At 38.4% G+C, this 24,676-nt stretch overlaps 2 protein-coding genes across 6 annotated transcripts; one reads left to right on the plus strand and one right to left on the minus strand.

The window, feature by feature from the left end:
• Nucleotides 1-1,239: 1,239 nt before the first annotated feature.
• tnnt3b (troponin T type 3b (skeletal, fast)) lies at nt 1,240-18,777 on the plus strand. Of its 4 annotated transcripts, XM_082502038.1 has the most exons (15): nt 1,240-1,339; nt 6,471-6,510; nt 6,624-6,637; nt 8,753-8,881; nt 11,399-11,416; nt 11,686-11,706; nt 12,760-12,778; nt 12,889-12,934; nt 13,623-13,739; nt 13,850-13,927; nt 14,254-14,367; nt 14,481-14,590; nt 17,082-17,172; nt 17,391-17,431; nt 18,520-18,777. In XM_082502038.1, exons 2-15 carry the CDS (start codon nt 6,491-6,493, stop codon nt 18,554-18,556), a joined length of 855 nt encoding a protein of 284 aa, XP_082358164.1. In that variant the 5' UTR covers nt 1,240-1,339; nt 6,471-6,490; the 3' UTR covers nt 18,557-18,777. The 4 variants fall into 4 exon arrangements, with proteins under 4 accessions (XP_082358164.1, XP_082358165.1, XP_082358166.1 ...); XM_082502039.1 differs by lacking the exon at nt 11,686-11,706; XM_082502040.1 differs by lacking the exons at nt 11,399-11,416; nt 11,686-11,706.
• Nucleotides 18,778-19,446: 669 nt separating this feature from the next.
• LOC309687415 (myoblast determination protein 1 homolog) lies at nt 19,447-22,311 on the minus strand. Of its 2 annotated transcripts, none has more exons than XM_082502401.1 (3): nt 21,579-22,311; nt 21,094-21,166; nt 19,447-20,172 (listed from the first exon to the last, which is right to left on the minus strand). In XM_082502401.1, the coding sequence occupies exons 1-3, from the start codon at nt 22,107-22,109 to the stop codon at nt 19,961-19,963; spliced, it is 816 nt and encodes a 271-aa protein (XP_082358527.1). In that variant the 5' UTR covers nt 22,110-22,311; the 3' UTR covers nt 19,447-19,960. The 2 variants fall into 2 exon arrangements, with proteins under 2 accessions (XP_082358527.1, XP_082358528.1); XM_082502402.1 differs by having other exon boundaries at nt 19,447-20,165; nt 21,090-21,166.
• Between the last annotated feature and the right edge of the window lie 2,365 nt (nt 22,312-24,676).

The following is a 24,676-nucleotide window of genomic DNA, read 5'->3' on the forward strand; positions in this document are numbered from 1 at the left end:
ACTGGCAAAGTACAGTACAGATGACTGATAGAGTAAAAGTAAAATTCAAATAGTCAAAATTAAGTACATTTTGTATAATTTATTCAGCCTGAGTGGCAAATAAAGTTCTTACACACATAGTCCAGCTTGGAAAAAATAATTACAATATGAAGAGTAGAAAGCCAGAGAGAGGAGAGGCACAGTAGTGATGCAGGATAGCACTGTCACCTCAAAGGGGCCCGGGTTTGAATCCACCAGCCGCCTGAGACTTTTCTGTGTGGGGTTTGCAAATGCTCTCCCCGTGTCTGCATGAATTCTCTCTGAGTACTCTGGCTTCCTCCCACAGTCCAAAGACATGCATGTTCGGTTACTTAGTGAATTTCAAATAGGCCATGAATGGTTGTCTGTCTCTGTGTGTTAGACTGATGAGGTACAGCCCTGTGACAGGTGGTATAGGCTCCACCCCCCCGTGACCCTGAATTGGACAAGTTTAAGAACATGGATGGATGAAAATAAAAGACTTAGAGTTAATAGTTGTTGGGGTTTTTCTTTACTGTTATAGCACCATTGAGCTGTTGGAAACATTGGCTGCAAAGCACAGTGCAATGGCACACTATCCAGTTCTCTTTATACATCCATGGTTCACCACGCCCCCACAGAAAACCACCCTTATGCAATGGTATGTATTTGTTTATACAACTGGAGTAACAACACTACCATGACTATCAAAAACAGGCAACAAAGCCTTAAATCTTGTCTGTTGAATCTATTTGATGAACTGTTTTTCAAAGGTTTATTCGTTTTATTAAAGGCTTGTTCTGCAGGACATAGTATTGTCTTTTTTATTGTTCCTTAAATCACAGAAAACTGACAGATTGTCAGCGGGCATTCAGTGTGCAGCCCGCTTCTATTATTGTTCTTTCACTCTGACTGACTGTTTTACTGACTGGCTGATGAAGCGGCTGACGCATACACTCACATACACACACACTTTCTCTCCATTGTCTGGATGCCAAGCTTATGTGTAAGCCCCACACTCAGCCTTCTATCACTGTAAATTTAGCAACAGAAGCTTCTCAGCTGCTCCTTTCCAAAACCTGAGCCCTCCTCTTCCATCCATAGTATTTCACCCATCTCCTTCTCCAGGGTCATAGCTGCAGGCCCCCCACACCCTCCCCACCTTCTCCACACATAAACATATATGCTACACACACACCTCGTTCTCATCCCACAGCCAATAAGGGCCTGATGGGCTCAAGTATCACATACTATAACACAAGGACTTATTCTCTGAGCGGAGCCTGCAGTTCCTTACAGACCTTCATCTCCATCGTCTGAGGAGTTTCTCTTCATCTCTGAGGTAAGATGACAAGAGACACTCGAGAGCCTGGATTCACATTTGAAGATGGTTTCTGATTCACATTTGAAGATGGTTTCTGAGATTTTGTTTGCTCTTTTATATCTGCTTTGGAGGTTTTGGTTTAGTTACATTTGCGGAGAAGGAAGTCTCAGGGTCATAAACACCAGATAACAGTTTGTCCTCAAACACTGCAAAGTAGCATTTGGACATAGACATGTTCACTGCATGTGTACTTTATGTGTTGGATGGTTTATAGTCCATATCAAGAGCTGGAGTCCAATTTCTTGGGCTAATTTGATTGGGAAGTTCACTTAAAAAATTTTCTATGTAAGATGAAAGCTGGAAACAAAATGTATGTGCTTTCTAAAGCTGATCATCATTTGCAATGAAGGAGAAATGCATTCAAGCAATCTGACAGCTGTACTTAGTACGTTTAAGCAGCTTGTTGTACAAGAAACTGCATACTGTGAAGACGCGAAGGGACTTGATACTCCAACTTTAAGTATCTAATCTATGTTACATTTACAGTCATTCCCAAATAACATACCTGCTGCAATCGAGATGAAGCATGGCTTCAGATGTGAAGTTAGTCCTTCTGAAATGTCTGATATGAATGTAACTCCAGGATAATACTGTGATGGTGGTTTGGAGAGGCTTTCAAATGAGCAATGGACATAAGCCTAGAGCTTATCAGGGGGTCTAACCACAAAGATATGCAGATTCTCTGAGCCTCATAACATCAAGCAGGTATTTATTTTTATTTTCATTGATTCCACTTACAAATTCACACAAATATGTACACATTAAGATTTTTGAAGAGATGCTCACATGTACACCAGTTTAGCATTGTGTTTCAGGTTGTAGATGAGAAGATGCTTATTGTTAGATTTCTGCATTTAATCAAGCATTTTGCCTTGGTAGCTCTTTAATCTTAGATCATTGTCATTATGCCATATCCTTTGTACTCTTAGAAGCACTGCAAACAGGTGTTTCATCTTGGAGACACAGAGGTTTGATCTTCTACCTACCTATCTTCTCTCACCCAGACTGATGTGATGTGTCTATATATTCCTATCAAGTTGGTATTTCAATCTAAATCTGAGTATGATTGGCTCAGGATGCGACTTTCCTCCGCCGTCTCACCTGTTATGTCAGTCTTTCAGTTTCAGCGCCAAGTTTTAGTTTCAGAAAGACTCAGAAAGACTTCTCAGCATTCAGTGTTCTCATACTGAAGAAATGAAGTCGCCATCCACTAAATATACAGAGCGCTGAAATGTAGGTATGTGCTGTATGAATGCTGGACACACAGAGGTGAGACTGCTGTCAGCTGTAAGTCGATCAAAGAGCTCATTTGTCGGAGGTGGCTGGAGATTGGCTGTTTAACTGGAAAGGATCCTCCCGCTGGACGGAGTCGAGGGATTAAAGAAGCTATTTGGACACTGTTCCTCAGCTGATGGGTAGAAATAGGATCCAGAGCTAATCCTCTGGGTCCTCTGCAGCTGTGCCCACACTAAGTGTGAAAGAGTCATCCAAAGACACTTTTTATATATCAAATATGATATAGTTGAATATAGACTATGTAGAGAGGTAGCAGTCCTCCAACAGAGCTTATCCTTGTACGTTTAACCATGGGGAAGTTGTTTGGAACTCAGCATTGCAAAAGGGACTAAAAGAAGGTTTTCACAGTGGGGTTCATTAGATTTTGTTTGTCATGCTTTTCGAACTCTTAAAGCACATAAACATATTTGTTGAAGACATTTGCTTGAAGTTGTTTAGCCCATTTTTTTAGCATCTGATTTGACTGATTTGTCATGCTTTTCATTTTCACTATGATGCACTCACTTTTATTCAATTTGTCCAGCTGCTAAAGGATTTCTGCCTCTGCTCTATCTCTGCAGAGGAGGTGAAGTTAATTTTTTTATGTCCTCACAGATCAGGAGAATAAAATAAATATCTAGCCTGTGGATTTAAGTGGATTGGTTTAAGATGCACATACACCCTTTGCCATTTTAGAGTTTCAGATTGTTATAATGTAAAATCAACTAAGTCGGGTTACTGCTTGTTTTAAAAACAATCCAAAAATGGGGCTTCAAAAGTGAAGTGAAACAGTGATGATTTACTGCTCTCTTTTTAGTGAGCTAATGTGTAGTGTCTAGTATATTGCAGTAGGCTCATGAGGGAGCTGAAGCCTATCCCAGCTGTCATAGGGTGAGAGGTGTCGTACATCCTAGACAGGTCAAAACAAGCCTTTAATGATCTTTAAGCTAAAGATGGCTCATATTACAAGCATCTTCTTCCTCTTTTGGCTACTTCTTTTAGGGGTCGGTACAGTACTGCCTACTTTTCATCCTCTTCTGTCACACCGACACTCTGCATGTGGTCTTAAACTGCATCCATAAATTTTATCTGAGGCGTTCCTCTTTTTGTCCTGCCTTGCAGGAGATTAGAGATCTACAAACCATCAACTTGAGTTGTACCTCTGATGTACTGATTTCTAATCTTGACCCCAGGTATCATCTACCTTCATTATCTCTGCTCCTTGCATTTTCACCTTTCTGCCCATCTCGCTCTCTCTCATTCACACACATGTATTCTATCTTGTATCTTTCATTTCTCTTCTCTCCAGACTCTCTTAAACCTGGTCCCAAAAAGGGGCTGAGACCAGAGCTCTGGTGTCACTCCTACCACAAACCTCACTACTCTGTCTCGATCCTCATACATGTCCTGCACAGATACCACTTATTTCAACTCATTTCAAATTCCTCTTTCTCTTTTAATTAATTGACATCCAATGTGTGGTGTATACGCACATTTATATTCCATGTCATGCCTTCGATTTTCACCTTCAAATTTGTGATCTTGTCTGATGCTTTTCTACGGTGGCACATACAAACTCCAAAACGCTTACAAATTCCAAAACACTTAAAAATTCCAAAGCACGTACAATTTCCAAAGCACGTACAAACTCCAAAACACCTACAAAACTCCAAAACACTTACAAACTCCAAAACACATGCGAACTCCAAAATACTTACAAATTCCAAAGCACGTACAAATTCTAAAGCATGTACAAACTCCAAAACACGTGCAAATTCCGAAAACTCCAAAACATAACGGAAGTGCTCCAGGACACTAGAGGCAGTGTTGAGTTTTTCTTACCTAGTGGCTACGCAAGCCAGGAAGTACCAACGACCGGATTTGGTGTGTGGTAGTAACAGGTAAATGAACTTTTTTTTTTTTTTTTAATTATTTGAATATATATGAGTGTGGTTGTTCTATCCTTGCAGGTGTTTTCCGCTGGTATCCAACTCCATGTGTTTGCAACAAACTTGCCATTTATTTTGCAAATCGAGCTCAGCACTGCCCCTAGCGTCCAAGAGCAGTTCCGTTGTGTTTTGGAGTTTGCATGTGTTTTGGAGTTTGCACGTGCTTCGGAATTTGTACGTGCTTTGCAGTTTGTATGTGCTTCGGAGTTTGCATGTGTTTTGGACTTTGTACGTGCTTTATTTCTAGGGGCCACCGTACTTTTCCTCTCTGCAATGCTTAAACTCGTCTTCTGCTTCATTTCACTTCCTATTTAAACCATAGCAGAAGAGCCCTTTGATTGCTCTTGCCCTTACTTCCCTTCCTTGCACACACAATATATCTAGCTTACTTCTCACCATCATATCAGGCACCTCTCTCCCTTTACCAGCCATAGTCTACGTTTGAAGTCCCTCTCACCTTGCCGCTCCTGCTTTTTCTTCTCTCTTGATGCTTCCAAGCATAACTCCTCCATTTCCTCTTCTTTTGTCTTCAGCCAACAGTAGCAAACTTTCCACTGGCACCCTGTTTCCCAATAGCACCACAGGCGGTCATTGTTTACCTGGAAACCAATTCCAGCATGGAGATCTCATTTTTCATTATCCATGGATTTGATTTGGCCAACATTTTAGGCTGGATACCCTTCCAGATGCAACCCTCTGGCAGCAATTTATCCAGACTTGGGACAGACACTAGGAATACACTGGCTTGGAGTTCCAACACCCTACCCCATGGCTTGGTTGGCTTATATGATAAGTGCTGATGACAATCTTCTGTGTTTGCGGACTGAATTCTCACACATCAACACAAACTTGCAAAGAGGATAACACCTTCCAAACAGCTGAGTAAACAGCCCTGGATTAGGTGTGGAAATGCTACAGTAAGGACAGATACACTATGTGACTGCTTTCTCACCTTATAAGCAGGCACAGGAACAACTGTCACAGATTAGATAGAAGAATTCCAAAAATAGTGAATAACCTCAGTTATTCTCAAACTGAGGCTACGTCCTAATGTATTTCTGTTTGAAAACGCATCCTTTTCTCTCCATTTTGGCCTCCCATCCACACTGAGACGGCGTTTTCACTCATGGAAAACACAACGTTTTGAAAAGGCTCTCAAAAACACATACATTTGAAAACGGTGCTTTCGCGTCGCAGTGTGGACAGTGAAAACGGAGACTTTATAAAACGATGATGCATGTTAGTCATATGATGCCGTCATGTGACCAATTAAACTAAGATAGCGGAGGGAATTATACAGCAGTTGTTTTGTTTGCTCTCAAATTTGACAGCCCTATTGAAGATTAATATCAGTCTGTACATGCTCCAGATAGCTTTTCTTCAAATTCTTTAACTTTCACTCGCTTTTGCAACTTTGTACTTGCAACTTTGTACAAGGTGGAGCAACAACTCCACCTTGTTGTTAGTCCATTTAACAAACTCGCTGCAACGTTTCAAAGAGCCGGAAAGTAAATAAGCAGCAGACAGAAATAAGGCAGGTCGAATCTTCTTGCGTTTCATGCATGCACAGTACTAGAACCCAAGCATTTTCGGCTGTTTCAATGACGACGCAGTGTGGACGCGGAGCGTTTTCAGATGAAAACGCCGTTTTCAAATCTATCCAGGCTAGTGTGGACAAAGCCTCTATGTCACTGCAAATGCAGAGATGTTTTTCCATAGTTCCTGAATACGAACAAAATTTACCTGGAAAGTAAAATATACATTTTGGCTTGTTTTCTCATGTTCCCATGAATTGAATCCCAGGTTTACTTTGTTGTACTGGCACAATCCCACTGCTGTACCTCACTCTTTGTCTTTCTCCTCAGGTGTAAAGTCTGCTGTCACTATGTCTGACACTGAGGAAGTGTAAGTGCCCACCAATAATGACGCATGCTTCTTCTTTTTTAAACTCACTCTTTATCAAAAAAAAAAAAACATTTTTTGTTTGATATTTGAAAGATGTGTTTTTCATGTTTCAGGGACAATATCGAGGGTAAGTGACAACCACACAGTTTGGTTCATTTTCATCTAGCTAATAAATCATGGAGTCTCTGTTCGTCTGCCGGTGTGTTTGTCTGTTCTTCACTTACTTTACTTAAGTGATCATCTGATCTACTTCAAACTTAGCAGGTGTGCTACCCATGTAAGTGCACTGTTTTGTTTGAAGTCTTTCGGATGAGGTAAAATCTCATTTTAGAGCCTCAATGCTTGATTGTGTACATTCCTCTGTTATATCCATTGGTATACTGTACACATTGAATAAATACATTTTATAGAAAACAGCAAAATATTTCAGTTACAACATTAATAGAATATGCTACTTTTATTTTTCACCTGTCACACATATACTGAACTTGAAAGTGAAAATAGATTTCACAGAGACACTTGCTTTCCTTTTGTCCCAAGCTACACTGGGAATAATGTCATAAGCCTTTATTATATTGCGTTTTGCCATTTAAAATACAAATTAAACATTTCCCCTATGACTGATTCTTGATCAAATTCAAATTTAAATGTGATTATGAAATGACACAATGTTGTTTGTTTGTCCCACCATATTTTTTTTTTCAATAACTGAAGAAGAGGAAGGTAAAGACAACTGATCGGCCAGACATCACAACCTTTATCCACTGTACTAATTGTTGAGTGTTTGTTTTACCCTTAATTTGAAGTGTTTGATGTTGGCACCAGCCGTGAAATTACTATATACTAACATATGCATAGATGAAATTAGGATTCCAACAGGATTTAGGATCTGCAAAATTAACCTTCCACTTTTTATTCTAGTTATATTAGAAATATTTGGGGTGACAATGCTATTACATCTGAACCTTCTCTCATGTATGTACAGTGTAGAAGAAAAAAAGAAACTCATAATCTGGGAGTACTTGGAATAAAAATACAGCATATTATTGATTTATTAATTTATTTATTCATTCATTAATCCATATTTATTTATCTTTATTTTGTTACTGCAGCATAACTAACATCTAGCTCTCAATCAAATACTTCCAAGTTAAGGGTGACTTCTCTGGCGGAGTGAAGTTTTTACTCACATGGAAGAAAAAATGTTTTTTAGCATCCGGCTATCTACATTTTTCTCGACATGTGACTTGTTTACATGGTCATCTGTTAATGTCAGTACCTCCGTCATTGACCTAATTCACACAACAGCTATTTTTTGAACAGCTGATGTAGCAAACTGCTTGGATGAAAACCATAATGCTTAGTTATTCATCCAAATATCACAAGCAAATTGGGTGGTGCTCAAAGGGATATTTAATAATAGGATGTTATGATATCTGTGAAAATCTTTTGGACGGGTTAGTTTCTAGCTAACTAACAAGATAGAGCTAAAAACTAGTTTAGCAATGTTACCTTAACTTAATAAACATTTTATTAAGTTATGCTAACATTATTTTCATTGATCATAGTTTCCCTACAATACATTTGTGAAACATTTTGTAGGCAGTAAACATGTTCCTAGGGTTTATCATGCTCAGGTATATTAGCATGTGTAGACAAGCTTAAATTGTTCCTGAATAAAACTAAAGGGGTGTTATCATTAACACTGATAATGTCATGATAATCTACAGTATTGGAACTATAATGTAAAACAAGTGTAAAACACCAGTTTTTCTTTTTTTTGAAAATGCCATGACAGTGTCTTTTAAAATATTTCAGAAATGTCAGAATAGTAATAATTCATTAATATCTAACATTTTGTCAATATTAGATTGCAAAACATGGTGTTCTAAACATGAGCTCAGTTATCATCTGATAGCCTATAGGTTTTTACATCGATAACCTAAAATGATCTTTGTGAGCCAGAATGTTTGTTCTTCAGTTATACATTCAGTTATACATCAACAGTTCGATATGGCTTCTGTGTGAAAGGTCAACTGACTATTTTTCATCATCATCTGTTTCTCTCTCTCTTTGTTCTCCAGCAGCACTGTTCCTTGTTCGCTCAACTATCCTCTCTGTAACTAAAGTACTCTCTCACTTTTGGTTTCTAATGGCTCTGTCATGTCTATGGTCTTCATTAACGGCCTTTTCCGACATCCTCCCTCTCCCCGGTGGTTTGGTGCATGCTGTGTGCCCGTAGCCCAGGAGGAGGTAGTAGAAGTAGAAGTAGCCCCTGAGGCGGAGGCCCAGGTAGAAGCAGAAGCAGAGGTAGAGCCTGAACCAGAACCAGAGCCAGAGGTGGTGCAGCAGGTGGTTCATGAGGAGGAAGGTATGTGGCATGGGCAGTCCCGTCACCTTTTTTCTGCAGGACATCCAGCACTTTAAACCATAGGACAGTCAGTCCTGTAACCATCCACACACTGCAAATAATATCCTACCTGACAAGTCAAAAGGACAAACACTATGACTAAAGTTTTTGATTTTATATTTGGAAATATTCAGTTCATTTTTATTGACTGAACAATACAGAGCAAACCCCATCAATCAAACAACGCCACTTGGCGACTGTGGGAAAGAAAAACTCCCTTTTAATAGGAAGAAACCTCAAACACAACCAGGCCTAGGGAGGAGGGGCCATTTGACATGACCAGATGTGATGGGAGGAAGACAGGATGAAACACATAACAAATAACTAAAATGTCCAAAAAAAAAATCCACTTGTGGATTATTATGCACCAGCTAGATTTTGTGGTATGAATTCTGAATGCTCAGTAAGTTGTTCTTAACTCATTATTTTCAAAGTAAATATGCAGTTTATTTTTACACTGTAACGGTGAAAAAACAGAAACACCAATCATCCTAAAGTTTTTTTGTTTTTTTACTTTCCATTCACACAGACATTTCAAATTCCTTCAGAACAAACTGATAATATCTCATCTCCAGACTACATATGTGATTTTTACATACTCTGGAGCACTGATCTCAGTTATGTCAAGACAAGACTAACAAACCACACTTCACCTTTAATCAGATGATAAAAGACTCAGGTGCCTTGTTGGGTTCGATATTTTGGCAGTTGACTAATCTAGTTCCACTTTAGCTTCCATTTAGCCCTTTCCACTGGTGTTGCCTTCTCTTCATAACTGCCCTGTTTGAAAATAAGAGGGTCTGAAGATACCTAGATCAAATTAATGGATGTTTTTAATGCAGAACAGGTTTTTAAATCTTTCGAAAACCAGAATTAGCTTACCCAAGTTTATCCATTGTCTAGTTACCCATTGTCAAATTAGCCACAACATAGCTAGTAACAGTATATCTCCTCCAAATGTGAGATGTGTTTGACTCTTTTGTTTTCTTAAATATAACCATATGTATACATTTAAACATGTTTGCAGGGTTTAGACTTAGGTGAAAACACAAAGGGTCAGAATATGTTTTAGTTCTTGGAAGGTTCCCAGGCAGTATCAGCAATTCAAATTTAGGTGTAGTTTACTGGTGCTTTTCTGGTGCTATCCTTAGATTATACGATTTCTTATAATCTAGGTAACATATCACTATGGGATACTGGTCACAGTCATGTACTTTACAAAATGTTATCATTCAAAAACAGAACAACAAAAGTTGCACTGGCATACTGAAAAATCTTGAGTTTATGAATGCTGTCATTTACATATCAATACATTTTCCACTTTAGTCTTTTTCTAGTGACATATGCTAAAGGGCCTTTTGTTGTAGATACCGCTTTTGGGAGTGCACTGCAGAAAACATGTAGATTTTGCTCTCTAAAATGTCTAGTTATAATTGCATCATCATCAGTGTTAGAAGAGACACAGTAAAACCATTTTTCATTGTCCTGGTTAAGCAATATTGCTGTGTGTTTGGAATATGAGCTGTGCATATAAATCTTGAAAGAGAGGACAAGAACATTCACTGCTTTTACATGAATTGGTTTCCCTTGGTCATCTATGGTCTTCTATCCATTTAGTGTCTCATTTTGTTTTTATAACCTTCTCCAGTATTTTGCATTTTGGCAAACTCGTGTCACTCTGTAAGACCAAATCATAAAGGATGATGGGAAATTTTAGCCTGTAAAAGCAATTTGCAATTTCTTTTCCTTTCTTCAGTCCAGCTTTCTTTTTTTCTGTGTGTATATGTGGAGTGAGACCAGCAAATTGCTCTGTAGCATTTACATTGGGGTATTATGGTGCAAAAACATATTGTCAAGCCCTCGAATAAATTTAGAATCTTTCATTACAGAGTCACTGCAGAAGTCCCTTGCTTTGGTGTACTATTGTTGAACTAATGAACTCTTGCTGTACTGCTTCAATTTAATAATTTTTTGTTCAGCTTCATGGCCCAGGCACAGTTGAGTAAAAATAGTATGGCAACTTTCAATTTAACCATTTTCAAGTAGTTGCATCATCCTTCTGGTAATCCATAGATTGAATATGCAACTTTCTTAGTGTCTGCATAACTGACTGCAATCATTCTCAGACAGATTTACAAAGGTTTTCAAATAATAACGATTTATTTCTTTAGTGTTGAAAGCTTTTCTTAAAACTCAGTTAACATGAACATTCGATATCCAAGATTTGATATGGAGTCAGCTGCCTATCAAAATAAAACTTAAAACAACAGGTGCTTGCGACGTTAATCTAGAATGAATGCATGCCATGATATGGGACTTATGCAGTGGCTGCTGCTGCCTACAGTATGAATATAAACACCCCAATATTGTAAATGTGCTTTATAAGCTGCGCACCATGAAGAGGACAGGAACAGGCTGCCCAGTCCAATCACTAATGGTTTCTGTTCTGCTCTTGCTTTGGATGCTTGCTGCATGCAGAGGCCTATGAAGAAGAAGGTATGTAGAATTGAATTCTTCTCTGTTCTTCTCATTGAACCTGTTCTTTGTTTTCCTGTTGGCTGGGGACCTTTCACACATGTATAATTGTTTTTCTGATCTTTCTTGAAGAGAAAGGCAGAATTAATCAATTCGGTTTAGTCTGTGCATCAGGTGACCAATGTGACCTGGAGGAACGGGTTGAAGGATTCATTAATACTGAGTCATGGTTACGGGCTGCACCACTCATCTGTGCTTCTTCTCTTTTTTGCATGATTGTGTCCTGCCAGGGGAGGAGGGAGATCAAGATGGTAGTTTGCATTTCCTGCTGAGTCCATGTTGCTTTGCCTGTTTTTTCCCTCCCCATGTTGTCCGTCTCTATTTAATTTTTTTATAGTAGGTTCCTGCAAGAAAATAAAATGCTAATCACACACATCCCAATCCCAGTTATGTCTTTACCACAAAAAAAAGATTAACAGTAACAGTTACAAATACAAAGTCCCTCGTTGTGACAAGTGTGCACTGATGTACTGTATGTTCAGTAAATGTAACTATAAAAGGTTTCTATGTGTTGATTTATGACACCGCATACTGATCCCGATTTGCACTTTTTAAATCATATTGTTTTGATTTACACACTAATGCACAAAAAAATAACAGAAAAGTAAGGTAACACACTACAGTGGCCTCGTTCCTGTGCACCGATGGGCTTACCAGCAAATGCTACATCAAATCAACATTCTTGTTTCTTAGTTTAGGCCTGTGGAATGTAATATAACCTGTGACGCTCTGTCATACTTTTAAAAATAAATAATGGTGTCATATAAGCAATACAGATTTGATCATATTGTAGATTCTTACTTTTTTTTTCCTCTATAAAAACCTCAGAAATATAAGGGGACTGTAAAATATTTTACTACTAATCCTAATTCTTTCTTACATAATCTTACATAATGCATAAATGACAAAATTGTAATTTATTTGTTATTGAATATCTCTTCATGCACAGAGTAATTTTCTAGCCTTTACTCTTAACAGCTACATATGAACTCACTGTGTAAATTTCCCACAATTCATGCTGTGTAATTACATTAGGCTACTTAAATCAGAAGCTAATGCACAGTAATTGGGTCACTGTTAATGGAAAGTATTGGACAATTAAAACTCACTCTTATACAATGATCTACTGGAGGTGTGAAACAACCTGCAGCCTCAGAAATAACTCAGCTTGTCCACTTGGATCTTCTTCCCTAATTAACCAGCACTTTAGACACTACACTCTCTCTACATTTATATGTCTAATATTTCAATCTCTCTCCTGTCCCTGTTGTGTTTTTGTTTTTCTTTCTGTGCCAAAAACCCAGAAGAGAAGCCAAAGTTTAAGTAAGTATGCACTATTGTTTGAACCTGAGGCTTTTGCATAGCTAGCATCTGTACATTTATATACTATAAATTACCTTATTTGTTTATACCTCTCATACTTTATTTTACAGGCCCACTGCTCCGAAGATCCCAGATGGCGAGAAAGTGGATTTTGATGTAAGCTGACTTGTTAAAATGTTAAAATGAAGCCAGAAAAGGATTATACATAAAGCTGAACTTAAGTCCTTGTCTCACTTCAAAACTAAAAACCAGACCTCAACACTTTTGATCATTGTACAAAAAGAAGAATCCATTTTAAAGAACCAGGTTTGTTTTTTCTAAAGTAAAAGTCAGTTTAATAGCTCAAGTAGAGTTTTATTTTTTTAATATAAACAAAAATTATAATTACTCAGGTTTGAGTCCATATTTTTTCCCATGGGCCTTGCTCCACCTGCAGTGACTCTGTGTGTGACCAATGGGCCATCCCCCACAATTTGAGTAGATGTACTGGTTCTTATATCGCGCTTTTCTACTCTATTTAAGCGCTTCATACAACATGTCTCATTCACTTATTCATACCCATTCACTCACTGTTTTCCTTTTTTTCTTTTCTATCTAACCTCATAGCGCGTGCTCAATATCTGATGAATGTATTAGATGCAGACTGGAGCAGCCAGCAATTGGCCAGCAACCTTCCAATTATTACACAGTGTAATCTGCCATGTATATAATTTGAATTTATAAGGGTCTGTTGCTACTAACTTACGGTTCTCTAATAGTGTTGGGCTAGCAATCAGCTGTGTCATGTATGATCACAGCTAGTACATGTTTATGAAGGCAGCCTCATGCCGTTCTTGTCTTACAGGATATCCAAAAGAAACGTCAAAACAAAGATCTTGTAGAGCTGCAGTCACTGATCGATGCTCACTTTGAGTGCAGGAAGAAGGAAGAAGAGGAACTCATAGCTCTCAAGGAGAGAATTGTGAGATTGCATCCCAATTATTTATTACAGAATGAACCCAGAATATGTAATGGTATTTTTCTGTCAATAAGCATTGCAGGACCATCAAGTATCTTGATTTGTGTTTTCAGGAGAAGCGTCGTGCTGAGCGAGCTGAGCAGCAGAGGATTCGCGCTGAGCAAGATAAAGAGCGGCAGGCCAGGCGGGAGGTACGCATAAAACTGTCTCTTTTTGATCTGGTGTGAATCAGAACAAAATACAAATCTCTTTTAACAGTTTGGTCACTCTCTCAAGTAATTAATGATTCCAGTAGTTTGGTTAATCTTCAGCAGCAGGCAAGGATACAGATGAAAAAAAGAGTAGTGACACACTGATTGCTACTTATTCAGATTTTCAAATATGCTGCATATCTCACTGCAGCCGTAATTTCATTCAGGAATTTCAAAAATCCTTTGGACAAACTCAGTATGAACAGAAAAGCTGTTTTTTTTCCCTTTTGCTCTGTAATAATCAAATTTTAAAATTCATTCTGCAGGCTGAGCGGATGAGAAAGGAGGAGGCCGACGCTCAGAGAAAGGCTGATGATGATGCCAAGAAGAAGATAGCACTGACAAACATGGGATCGGGCTTAAGCAGCCACCTGCAGAGGGTACCATGTGTTTCACTTATTAAGTTTCAGATCTTTGCTACAGCTTCACACAAAGCAGCCAGCTAAATAATTGTGCAGACTTACAGTTTTAATTGTGTGTGATGTTTCTCTAGATTGAACAGAGAAGAGGCAAGAAGCAGACTGAAAGAGAAAAGAAGAAGAAGGTTCTTGCAGAGAGATGCAAACCCCTGAAAGTCGATAATCTCAGTGATGACAAGCTGAGGTAACAAAAAGGGGAACAAATGAAGGAAACCCACAGAAGATATTTGATTTCATTTTCACTGTTCTTTTCAATTCAATTCAATTTCTTTGATATAGCTCCACATCACAACAACAGTAGATCCTACAATAATTTGTTCTTTTAAAATGTATTAGCAACAGATAGATTGGAACAGCAGCTGACTCAACATGAAGACGATGAATGTGAGGCGACCGTGGCTCAGGGGGGTTGGGAAGCGCATCTGTAACCGGAAGGTCGCCGGTTCATTCCCCGGCCTCTCTGTCCTGGTCGTTGTGTCCTTGGGCAAGACACTTTACCCTACTGGTGATGGCCTTGCTTCTGTCAGTCTGCTCCAGGGCAGCTGTGGCTACAACCGTAGCTTGCCTCCACCAGTGTGTGAATGAATAGTGGCATTGTAAAGCGCTTTGGGTGCCATGAAAAGCGCTATATAAATCCAATCCATTATTATTATGAATGATTACCATGAAATATTTCACAGATTACAACTAACTGAGCTCTTTATATGCTATATAACAAGTGCACATTTTGAGTAAAGATTTATATTCAAAAATTAAGGCAAATGTCTTACAATTCTCATGTTTTCTTGACTTTCAGAGAAGTTTTATAAAAACAGTATCGTATCTTTACAATCATACATACAATGCAATCAGGCACTGTTAAAAGCAATAACTTGTCAAAAGATTATCTTAAAATTCTCCCAGAAACTCAACCCAAAATGGTAAATGAACATGGTTCTAAAAATAGTCACTGCCTTGCTGTGACACACACAAAGTCAAGCTCAGCCAAAACTCAATCAGATCACAGTGCCCACCCACAGCAGCTTCTGGACATCCAAATCTCATGCAGGCAGTGCTCTAGACTAACTTTTTGCCACGGTTGCACTGGTGTGCCTAACTTCTTTTCTTAGGCGTATCAGCTCAAAAGTTAGACGCACCCAAATTTTTCATCCACTACATCCACTTCTGTCGGGCCAAGGGTACTCACTAGGGCTGGGTATCATCACTGATTTCTATAATCCATTCAATTCCGATTCACAAGGTCCCAATTTGATTCGAATCAATTTTGCTTCAGACAGTCAGAAATATTATAATTCTGGTCATTTATCAGTACTGATACATGTGAGACTTCATCAGAATTGTGAACATCACAGCAGATGCCTTTGTGTCAAAGTAACTGAGAATAAAACACAGAAAAACATGAAGGCAATTTTCCTGGCCTGGCTTTTTATAGCAGATAACCTTAAAAATATTCTGCAATATTCAGAAATTAGGCTTTCTTGTCTGAGGACATTTAAGTAAAAAAAAAAAAAAAAGACAGCGGCCAACAGCGCTGTAAACAATGGTAGACTGGTGGGTAATAAGCAAATGAATAATGCAGAAGACAGATTTTTAGATGGGAAACTGTTCTTAAAGTACACTGAGAGAGAGAAAGAGAGAGAGAGAGAGAGAGAGAGAGCTGTGCTTGAAGTGTGATTGGAAGCGTGGTCGAAGCAAACAGCGAAAGTCAGAGGGAACATTTATCAAATGTGAAGCATAGTTTGGATCTTTTTTTGCTGCTGGTTTAGTGAATTTTGGTTGGAGAGAGACAAAACCTGCAGCTCAGAATCTAGCACAAAAAAAGAGTAAACACAAAGCGCGGACCCACGAACGCTTCAGAATCAGTGAGCTGTCAGCTTTTAGCCCCAAAATATATTTATATTTAGAAGTCGATTCAGGATTGAATCGATATCACTTTATTCAAGCTACTCACCTCTTTCTATCCGCCTGCCCTGCACTTTCAAACGTACACGCGAAAGACTACAAGACTATCTGGACCACGGCCAATCAGAGAGGTCCCGCCCTTGGCTATCTCTGATTGGTTTAGACCACGATAGGGGCATAATGTGTGTCTGTTGTTGACCACACGGAGACTTTCAGAGTTGCGGAGACTTTTTTTTTTTTTTACTGAACAGTTGGTCACACCAGTGTGACCTAAGACTTATTTTAGTTGCACCATTGAAAAATGTGGTCGCATTTGCAACCAAATTGGTCGCACTATAGAGCCCTGCATACAGGCCTTGCTATTTAGGCTTTTCTAGTCTGCCCACAGTTGTTTAGCACTGCAAGCAACTTTGCAACCCACTTCCATCCCACTTCCCCTTTTCCTTATGTGTCTTTTTATGTCATCGTTCAGTTGAGTCCCCCTGCTGTTCTCGCAGCCTCTTACTGAGGATGCAGTATTTGAATGTTTAAAATGCTTGAAAAAAACAAACAAAAGAAGATGGATTCAATTTTTTTTTTTAATTCAGAATAGTTTTTCTTTACCATTATGTCAAAAATAGAGCAGCTTGTGGTGAATTTTCACGTGGCACTTCTTTAGTATTGACAAAAAAGCTAAGTGAAAAATTCTTACTCTGTTTGGTAAAGATGAAAACTGCTTTTTTTTTTTTTATTGCTTTAGCCATAAGACTGAATCCTTGGTTTGTGTTTGCTAGGGAAAAGGCAAAAGAGCTGTGGGAATGGCTGCACAACCTTGAGGCAATAAAATACGACCACTGTGAGAAGCTTAAGAGGCAAAGATATGAGGTTGGTAAAGAAATATATGTATTGGTTGCCAAATGTCCTGGTTTGTCTTTTTCACCTGAAGGTAGGGTCAGATATTTTCACATCCGATTAATACCTCTTTTGAGATCATTCTCATCATTTCCTGTCTGGTGTCACTTGTGCTACCACAACAACAACAAGTAGCATTTCAGTGTTCAAACATACAGGTTTTCTAAGTATCTAATGATGATGTCTTTCAGGTTGTTTCTCTCAGGAACCGTATTGATGAACTGCAGAAACAGTAAGTTATGAACATAAACAGACCACATCAGGCAGCAAAACTAAATACTACTAAATTCCCTCTTCTTAGGAGAGTGATTGAGACATACAAGGACAGAAATCTGTTTTTGTAGTAATGTTGCACTGATTTGACCTTTTCCTGACTCAATCTATTAAAAACACTCACAAAGTAGTTCATTTCATTTTATGCTAAATAAAGTAAGTTTATTATTTTGTCCTCTCAAAGGACATGGAGCTTTCTTAATTGACAAAAGAATACGTTTCTGCCTGTGCACCATGTGTTTGCAGATTTAACTAATATAGCAAGCCAGGCGCTTTCTCTATATTTTGCTTTATTATGCTTCGTCCTTGTTCCTTTTGCAACATCATTTGGTTTTGTCTGTAGATTTAAAGTCTGCAGCATCTGTAAGGACATTTATAGGATATACTTCATCCCATAGACTTTTCTACATCCATGCAACCATATGCCTTCTGGTTACTTTTTGAAAGTAGTCATAAAACATGTTTTAGCAACAGAGGGCGCTGTTGACTTAAAGCTTTTCAGTCGTGTTAAGCATGTTTAATTCATGGGCAGAAGCCGCACAACAGTTTTAGATCCCAACAAACTGTTTGAATTACAAAGAAATGAAATTTTATTGTCATTTTTTCTAACCCTCTGCATATTATAAATTCAATTTAGTGCAAGACGACTGTTGTTAATGGTGTGTTTTTGAATTTGAAATTTCAATTCAATTAAGTTTCACAAAATTTTTCAGTCACAAAAAGAGTCACCTCAAGGCACTTTATTTATAAGGTAAATACTGTACAGTAATACCTTTTATTTTTAGAATATACTCTTACCTCTTCACACTAAAAGAAAGGGGGAAAACATGGAGTACAATAAAAGGTTATCAGGAAATGGTTTTACTTGTCTGAAACATTTAGCAAATAGGGCTGTATGTAGCCCTTGAATAAACCTCTGCTTATAAAATAGTCTTTGTTCAGGTATTCATACAGTAACTTCACATTAGCATGATGTGTGTGATATTCATAAAGGCCTACTGAACAGATCTGATTCTTGGGGATTTTTTTGTACTTTGCACCTTGCAGCAGCAAGAAGGGAGCCGCATCACGCCGCAGGAAGTGAGCAGCCCCTCGGTGCCAGTCAGCCTGAGCAGGAGGCATCTTCAGTCGACCACAGCAGTAGCTCCAGTCGCCCACCCGATGACATCCACAGCAACAACAACAAAGCTAGTGCCTGTGTTTACCTTAGTGAGATAGTTTCACAAGGATTTTAGCTCAAGTAATGAAATAAACAATAAAAATTATGCTTTGTTTGTATAAAGAACATGTGGCACTTTAAACAATCATCTGTGTGAATGCATTCATTTCTCCTCTCAGTTTGTCTGTTAGAATAGAGAAAAGAAAGAAAAGAATAGATGAACCTTGTGCAAGTTCAGCATGAAAAACAAGAAAAACTTTTGAAAAACCTTTTGTAATTTTCACATCATATTACTTTTTTCAGCTTTAGGCCAAATTGTTGTTTTTACAAGCAGACTTTAAAAGAAACTTCAGAGACACTGCAAATATCAACATCTTTGTGCTATCAACAGATGAAATGAGTGATGACTGTATGTAAAATAAGGAAAGTCACTCATAGAAACACAAAAGTAGAATTCAGCTCTACAGAAGATTGTCTTTGATCTTTTGGTTTACCTAACAGTGATGTTTTTAAAACGTGAAGATGATTTTAGAGTGAAACCAAAAGTATCCACACAAGTTACACCACCTGCTCAGCACAATTGGAGACCAAAACTAGAAGTAAAAGACAGCTTTAGGCTCTTTTTGTCAGTTGGACTCCGAATGAATAATACTCATGATCTTTGACTGTTGCATTGACTTAAAAGGTGACCATATATCAATGGTGTGTCCCCAAAAATCCAGATGTTGGCAGCTGTCTCTTATTGAAAATGAAGAGTAAAATATAAGGGAAGATGAAAGCTATGGGGTGATCATATTTAAATAAAGGAATCAGAATATAAATATGTCTTTATTTACATTTCAGTAATACATAAATAATATAGAAACATACTGTGTTACGCAACTATTTTAGCAACCATTTGAAAGTACTATATGGTATTATATGAACAGTCAACTGCAGGTGCACCAAATGGTCCTCAGTTATCATCAGCATGTATAAATATCCAACTGTCATCTCTTTTATAGCAGTGCTTTGATTTATCAGCCACTCTGCAGTTTTCGGTTCATCCAGGAGGCTAAAAACTGATGACGCTAGACTCAAACTTAATTTGTCATCCACCAGAAAAGTCTTCAACCACAGGAAAAAATACTTTATCTAATTCAGTGAGACGCTAGCTTAAGAAAAAAAAATGTCTTCTATAAGTCCCTAATCTGAAGACTTAAAAAAACCCAAAAAAAACCCCAGGAATATTACACTGTTGTTTGTTTTTTTCTTCATGCCACCTGTGCTCTCCTCCTCCTCCTGGAGGTAGATGTTTTTTGATGAAAATGAGTCCCTACGCCATCAGCTTTAGACGGATTCACAAATGTTGCTGGACTCGGCAGACAGACTGGAGATAGCAGTGCCGGTGTGAGGTGATCCAGGGCCTTGGGGGACCACGCTGTCCCCAGGGGGGGCTGCAGTCTGATCTGTGCTGATCCTCTCTACAATGCTGGACAAACAGTCCAAACTGGAAATGAGTGATGTTTTACTGCTGCTGCTGCTGCTGCTGCTGCTGCAATCTTTAGAAAAGAAACAGGAGAAATCAGTTTTGGTTTACTTGCTTTTGTTGGTTGAATTAAAAGACCAGCTTAAAAAAAACCTAGTGCATTAAAAGAGTTAGTAGCCGGCACTAAGAGAACTACTGATTGTATCAAAAGAGTAAATGGTCAACTCCTGCATAATTCTCCTTTGAACCACATGATGGTGCAGCAAATCAGTGTAGTGTCCAAACTACCCTGTGTTCATTTTTCATGCTAGTGTTCAAGCTTAATAATTATGCATAATTCTAATTTTTATCATACTAGCATAAATGTTTTAGCAGCTGAAACAGTACACTATGCATTAAAAGAAAAAATATATATATATTAAAAAAAGAGAAATATCGGTTTTGTCATCTGTCAAGATAGCAAGAACTTAGAACAATGTGATGTTGGCTGCCATCAATAACTTCACCAAAGCTCTGGTAAAATGTCAGCTTTTGGTGAAAGTTTTCATAAAGTTTTAAAGAGAGTTTATAAAATTACACTTGTGATGTCATTACACGGTAGATTTAGTAGAAAAGTGTGAAGACTGACTGATGGGTTAGCTCACTAACCCTGGACTCAGTATATCAAAATGGTAATAGGATTAAATCTGCCCTAAAACCATTTACTGTGTGTCTCCTCCCGGCTTTCCTGTCTTCTCTCCATTGTCCTTTCTTTTTAAAGGCCAACAAACCCCCATAAAATATATTTAAAAAGAGTAAAAGATGATTTTACTTTAAAACAGAGAAGAAAAAAAGAGAGGCCATTTTAAACAATGATTATGTTTTGTTAAATATTAAAATGTTAATATTCTTGAAGACTGTAAAGGATTGGTCAAATTAAAAAGAGAGCAAACACACAGTTGGAAAATTGCAAACTGATAGCAGTTTTATAAGAAGACAATACTGACAAACTCACCCTCTGCTCTCTGGCTGCAGTACGAAGCGTCACTGTTTTCACTTCTGGCTGAACTCGGTGAGATAAAATCCACCTGAAAACAAGGATCAGACCATGTCACAATCAACCACAAACATTTACAAAAACTGATGGTTTTCTTGATATTTCAGCCTGACTAATTAATGCTGTCTCTGATTGTTTTATTTTATTACAGTAATCAAATCTGAGTCCTGTTTATAGCTAAATTTAGGCACTAAACTGAAATTTGAAACAGCTCATCTACAGTAAACACATAGTACAAGAAATGCATTTGAAACAGCCGTCTCACGCATATTTAAAACTGTGACAAATTAATAACTGCAAAACATTTCAGATGCATTTGAGTCCATTTTGCATTTTGAGTCCATTAAAAAAATTCTTCACTGTTGCCAACAATAAATATCCTCAACAGATTCTTTACATTTAACGAGGCAGCACATAAAGTGCTCAGCTGTTCACGGACTCACCGAGCCATCAGAGCAGTTGGAGTGGGGGCAGGAGGTTCCTGAGTCACTCCCATAGTGTTCGAGCTGCGGGTAGAAGCTATCATCCTGGCTGTTTCTGAGCAGCGCCTGTAGGGACTCAATGTAGTTGATTGCATTGCGGAGGATCTCCACCTTGGGCAGTCTCTGGTTTGGATTGGAAGCTGTGCAGCGTTTCAGTGTCTCGAATGCATCGTTGACTTTACTTAGTCGTCGCCTCTCACGCATGGTCGCCGCTTTCCTCCGGTCTGCATGGGTTGTCTTTCTCTTGCAGGCCTTGCAGGCCCACAGCAGGCAGTGACCTGCCTGGTGGAGGCCCCCAGGGGCCCTCACATGCTGGTCCTTTTCTTCTGTGATGGGGACGTGGTGCTGAAGATGGTCCTCTGACTTCAAAAAGTTGGCATGCATCAACCGGGTGTCAAGTTCATCAAAAAAGTTTAGGTCACTGGTGCTGAAGCAGGGGTCATAGAGGTCATCTGCTGAAGAGAGAACGAAGGGAAAGTCTGACAGATCCATCGGACTCCCTCCGAAAAATCAAAGGTGAGGAGGATGAAAAGGTTTCTTAAAAACTCCTTGTGATAACAGGAAAAACACAATAAAAGTCTCCTCAATTAAAAAGCCATAACATGAAAGGTGTGAAAAAAAGAAGCTGCTCGTTGTCAGTCAGCTGGCCTTTCAAAAGCAAATTAAAAGTGACTCTGTGGAGCTGAGAGTGTGTTTAAAGGGATAGTCTGTGGAACTTCACCTCCCTTAGCTTAGTTTGTTTTTATAAAGGAGGCAGTGTGGAGGCGGGGCATGTTGCGTAAGGGACCAATGGTGTGAGGGGTGTGTCTGTTTGAGAGTGTGTGTGAATGAATGAGTAATGTGAGGTCACTGAGGTGAAACTCAGCAACAATAAGGAAGCAATAAAAAAGCAATCGTGTCCATCTTTACAAATCATTCAGTCTGTTCTGAATACATGTCATGGTCCTAGTTAAGTGATCAAACACATGTGTGAATGGCCATTCAATAGCATCATTACACCTCACCTAAGAACCTTAGTTTGTTTCTGATACCATATCATGCTGTGTATGATACATTTTTATTGTATATTTGTTGTATCACAAATGATACATTGGGTGTTTTTGGCAACTTTTTGTTAAAAACAATGTTAATTTTAGAAAAAAAAAGAGTTTTGTCCATAACATTTTGAAATTATGGCAAGTTTTGATCATGTTGATGAGATAGAGGTCTCAGAAACTCATGTATCAAATATGATACAAAGGGCATTATAGGGTTAAAATTACCAGTATATCGTGAAATATATCCAAATGAAAGCTTAATTATTATTAATTTGCAACTTCTACAGTTATCTGACAATTTATGAAAGCTTGACACCGACCCTATTTCCGCTTTAAGATCCCAATGATTTTCCAATCACACCCACGTAAAGATGTGATAATATGTTCTTTTTCATTCTTAAACATGTTTGTTCAAAGGTGAAGATCCATGCCACAGTAAATCAGAGAGAATTCCTTTCAGAAACAGTACTATAACATTCAGCTTAATGTTAAAAACAATAACCTACACAAGACATTTCTTGTGTAGGTTATTGAAAAAGATTTTCTGCAATAAACAAGCACAATAGAATACATAGAATAGAGTCGTAATGAAGTTACACTAGACAAGCACAGTGATTTACTGCGGTGTCCTGACAGTCCTGCTGAGCAGGTCAACGTGTCACACAGCCGTCAGGGCTCAGATCTAAGAAAGAAATGGCTCCCTCTCGTCCCTGTGTGTGTGTGTGTGTGTGTGGGGGGGGTGTCAGTTTGGCCAAACAGGTGAACTATGTTCTTTTTAAAGGTTTCAGTGTACACTGTTGAAATCCCATTATTCTTCTAGACTCATATGAATTGCATGGAGCCTTGTAGGGCCTAGAAATTTCTATATATGACTACAGATACATCCAGTTGAGGTCAGAGATTTAAATACACTCATCATGGGCACGGATATCATGGTAATTTGGGGGTTTAATAATTTATTTTAATTGGGTTAATTAATTCTTTTCTGGGATGGAATGATTTTACTTTAATGACTCTACAAAGATCAATTGGATGCACAAGTTTGAACATTTTTTGGGATTGCTCTCATTCACAGAGGTATAATCCTTTAAATAAATGCTCATGATGACTGTATGTAAACTTCTGGCCACAACAGCATACATTTGGTCACTATCACCACGAGAAAGTCTGAAGGTATGAAGTATGAAACAGACTGAGAGATTTTATTAAAGGCTTAACTGCAAAAACAATAAGGACATTTTAATTAGTGATTATTTTTAAAAGTAGACCTAATCATACCATTTTTCTTGCCTTCAGGGAACCAGTACAACATAATGGGGTGGTACAGAAGACCTCACTTCACAGACTCCTTGCATTAGTTTGCTTAGTGGGAGAGCGTTAATTTTAGCAGCTCATGAAATCGAAGACATGTGCCCTTCTAGCTGAGGTGAGCACTGGTATCATTTTGGAATATCCCCTCTTGCTCTCATGTCCCCCCAGTTCAAGCATAACCTTATGGCAGTGCAATTAAATGTCACTCTTGAAAGTGACAATGTTCATGTCATTGCAACTGGCAAAAACTATATAATAGGAAGGAGGAATTATGTAAATATATGAGAGCGCTTGCACTGAGTACAAATGGAGTTTTGTTTTTTGTTTTTACACAGAACGTGAGAGGTTCTAAGTTAACGGGTGACATTGGCCGTAGACATGAATGTTAATGGGAATTGTCTGTCTCTATTTATTGGCCCAGTAATGGACTTGTGAGCTGTCATGTCTGTCTGGTCTCAGAATACACCTAGGTAAGTATTTAAGAAAATAAGGAGGGGCACACAGAAGCTGAATATTCACAAAATCATGTGCACAGTTTTGGTGCACAGTTTTGTGAGTTTTTCTCCATTGGTTTGGCTCATTTCTTGAAACTCTCTCAAAACTCTAAGATCATTTGGCAAAACACTCTTACAGTTTAGCACAACACTAAAGGTCACCTGCAAAAGCCCATATCTCTTCCAAAACTGTTCACTCAGGCTTCAATCTAAATCC

Source organism: Aulonocara stuartgranti (genome assembly GCF_965226115.1).
Source record: "Aulonocara stuartgranti genome assembly, chromosome: 1".
NCBI lineage: Eukaryota > Metazoa > Chordata > Actinopteri > Cichliformes > Cichlidae > Aulonocara > Aulonocara stuartgranti.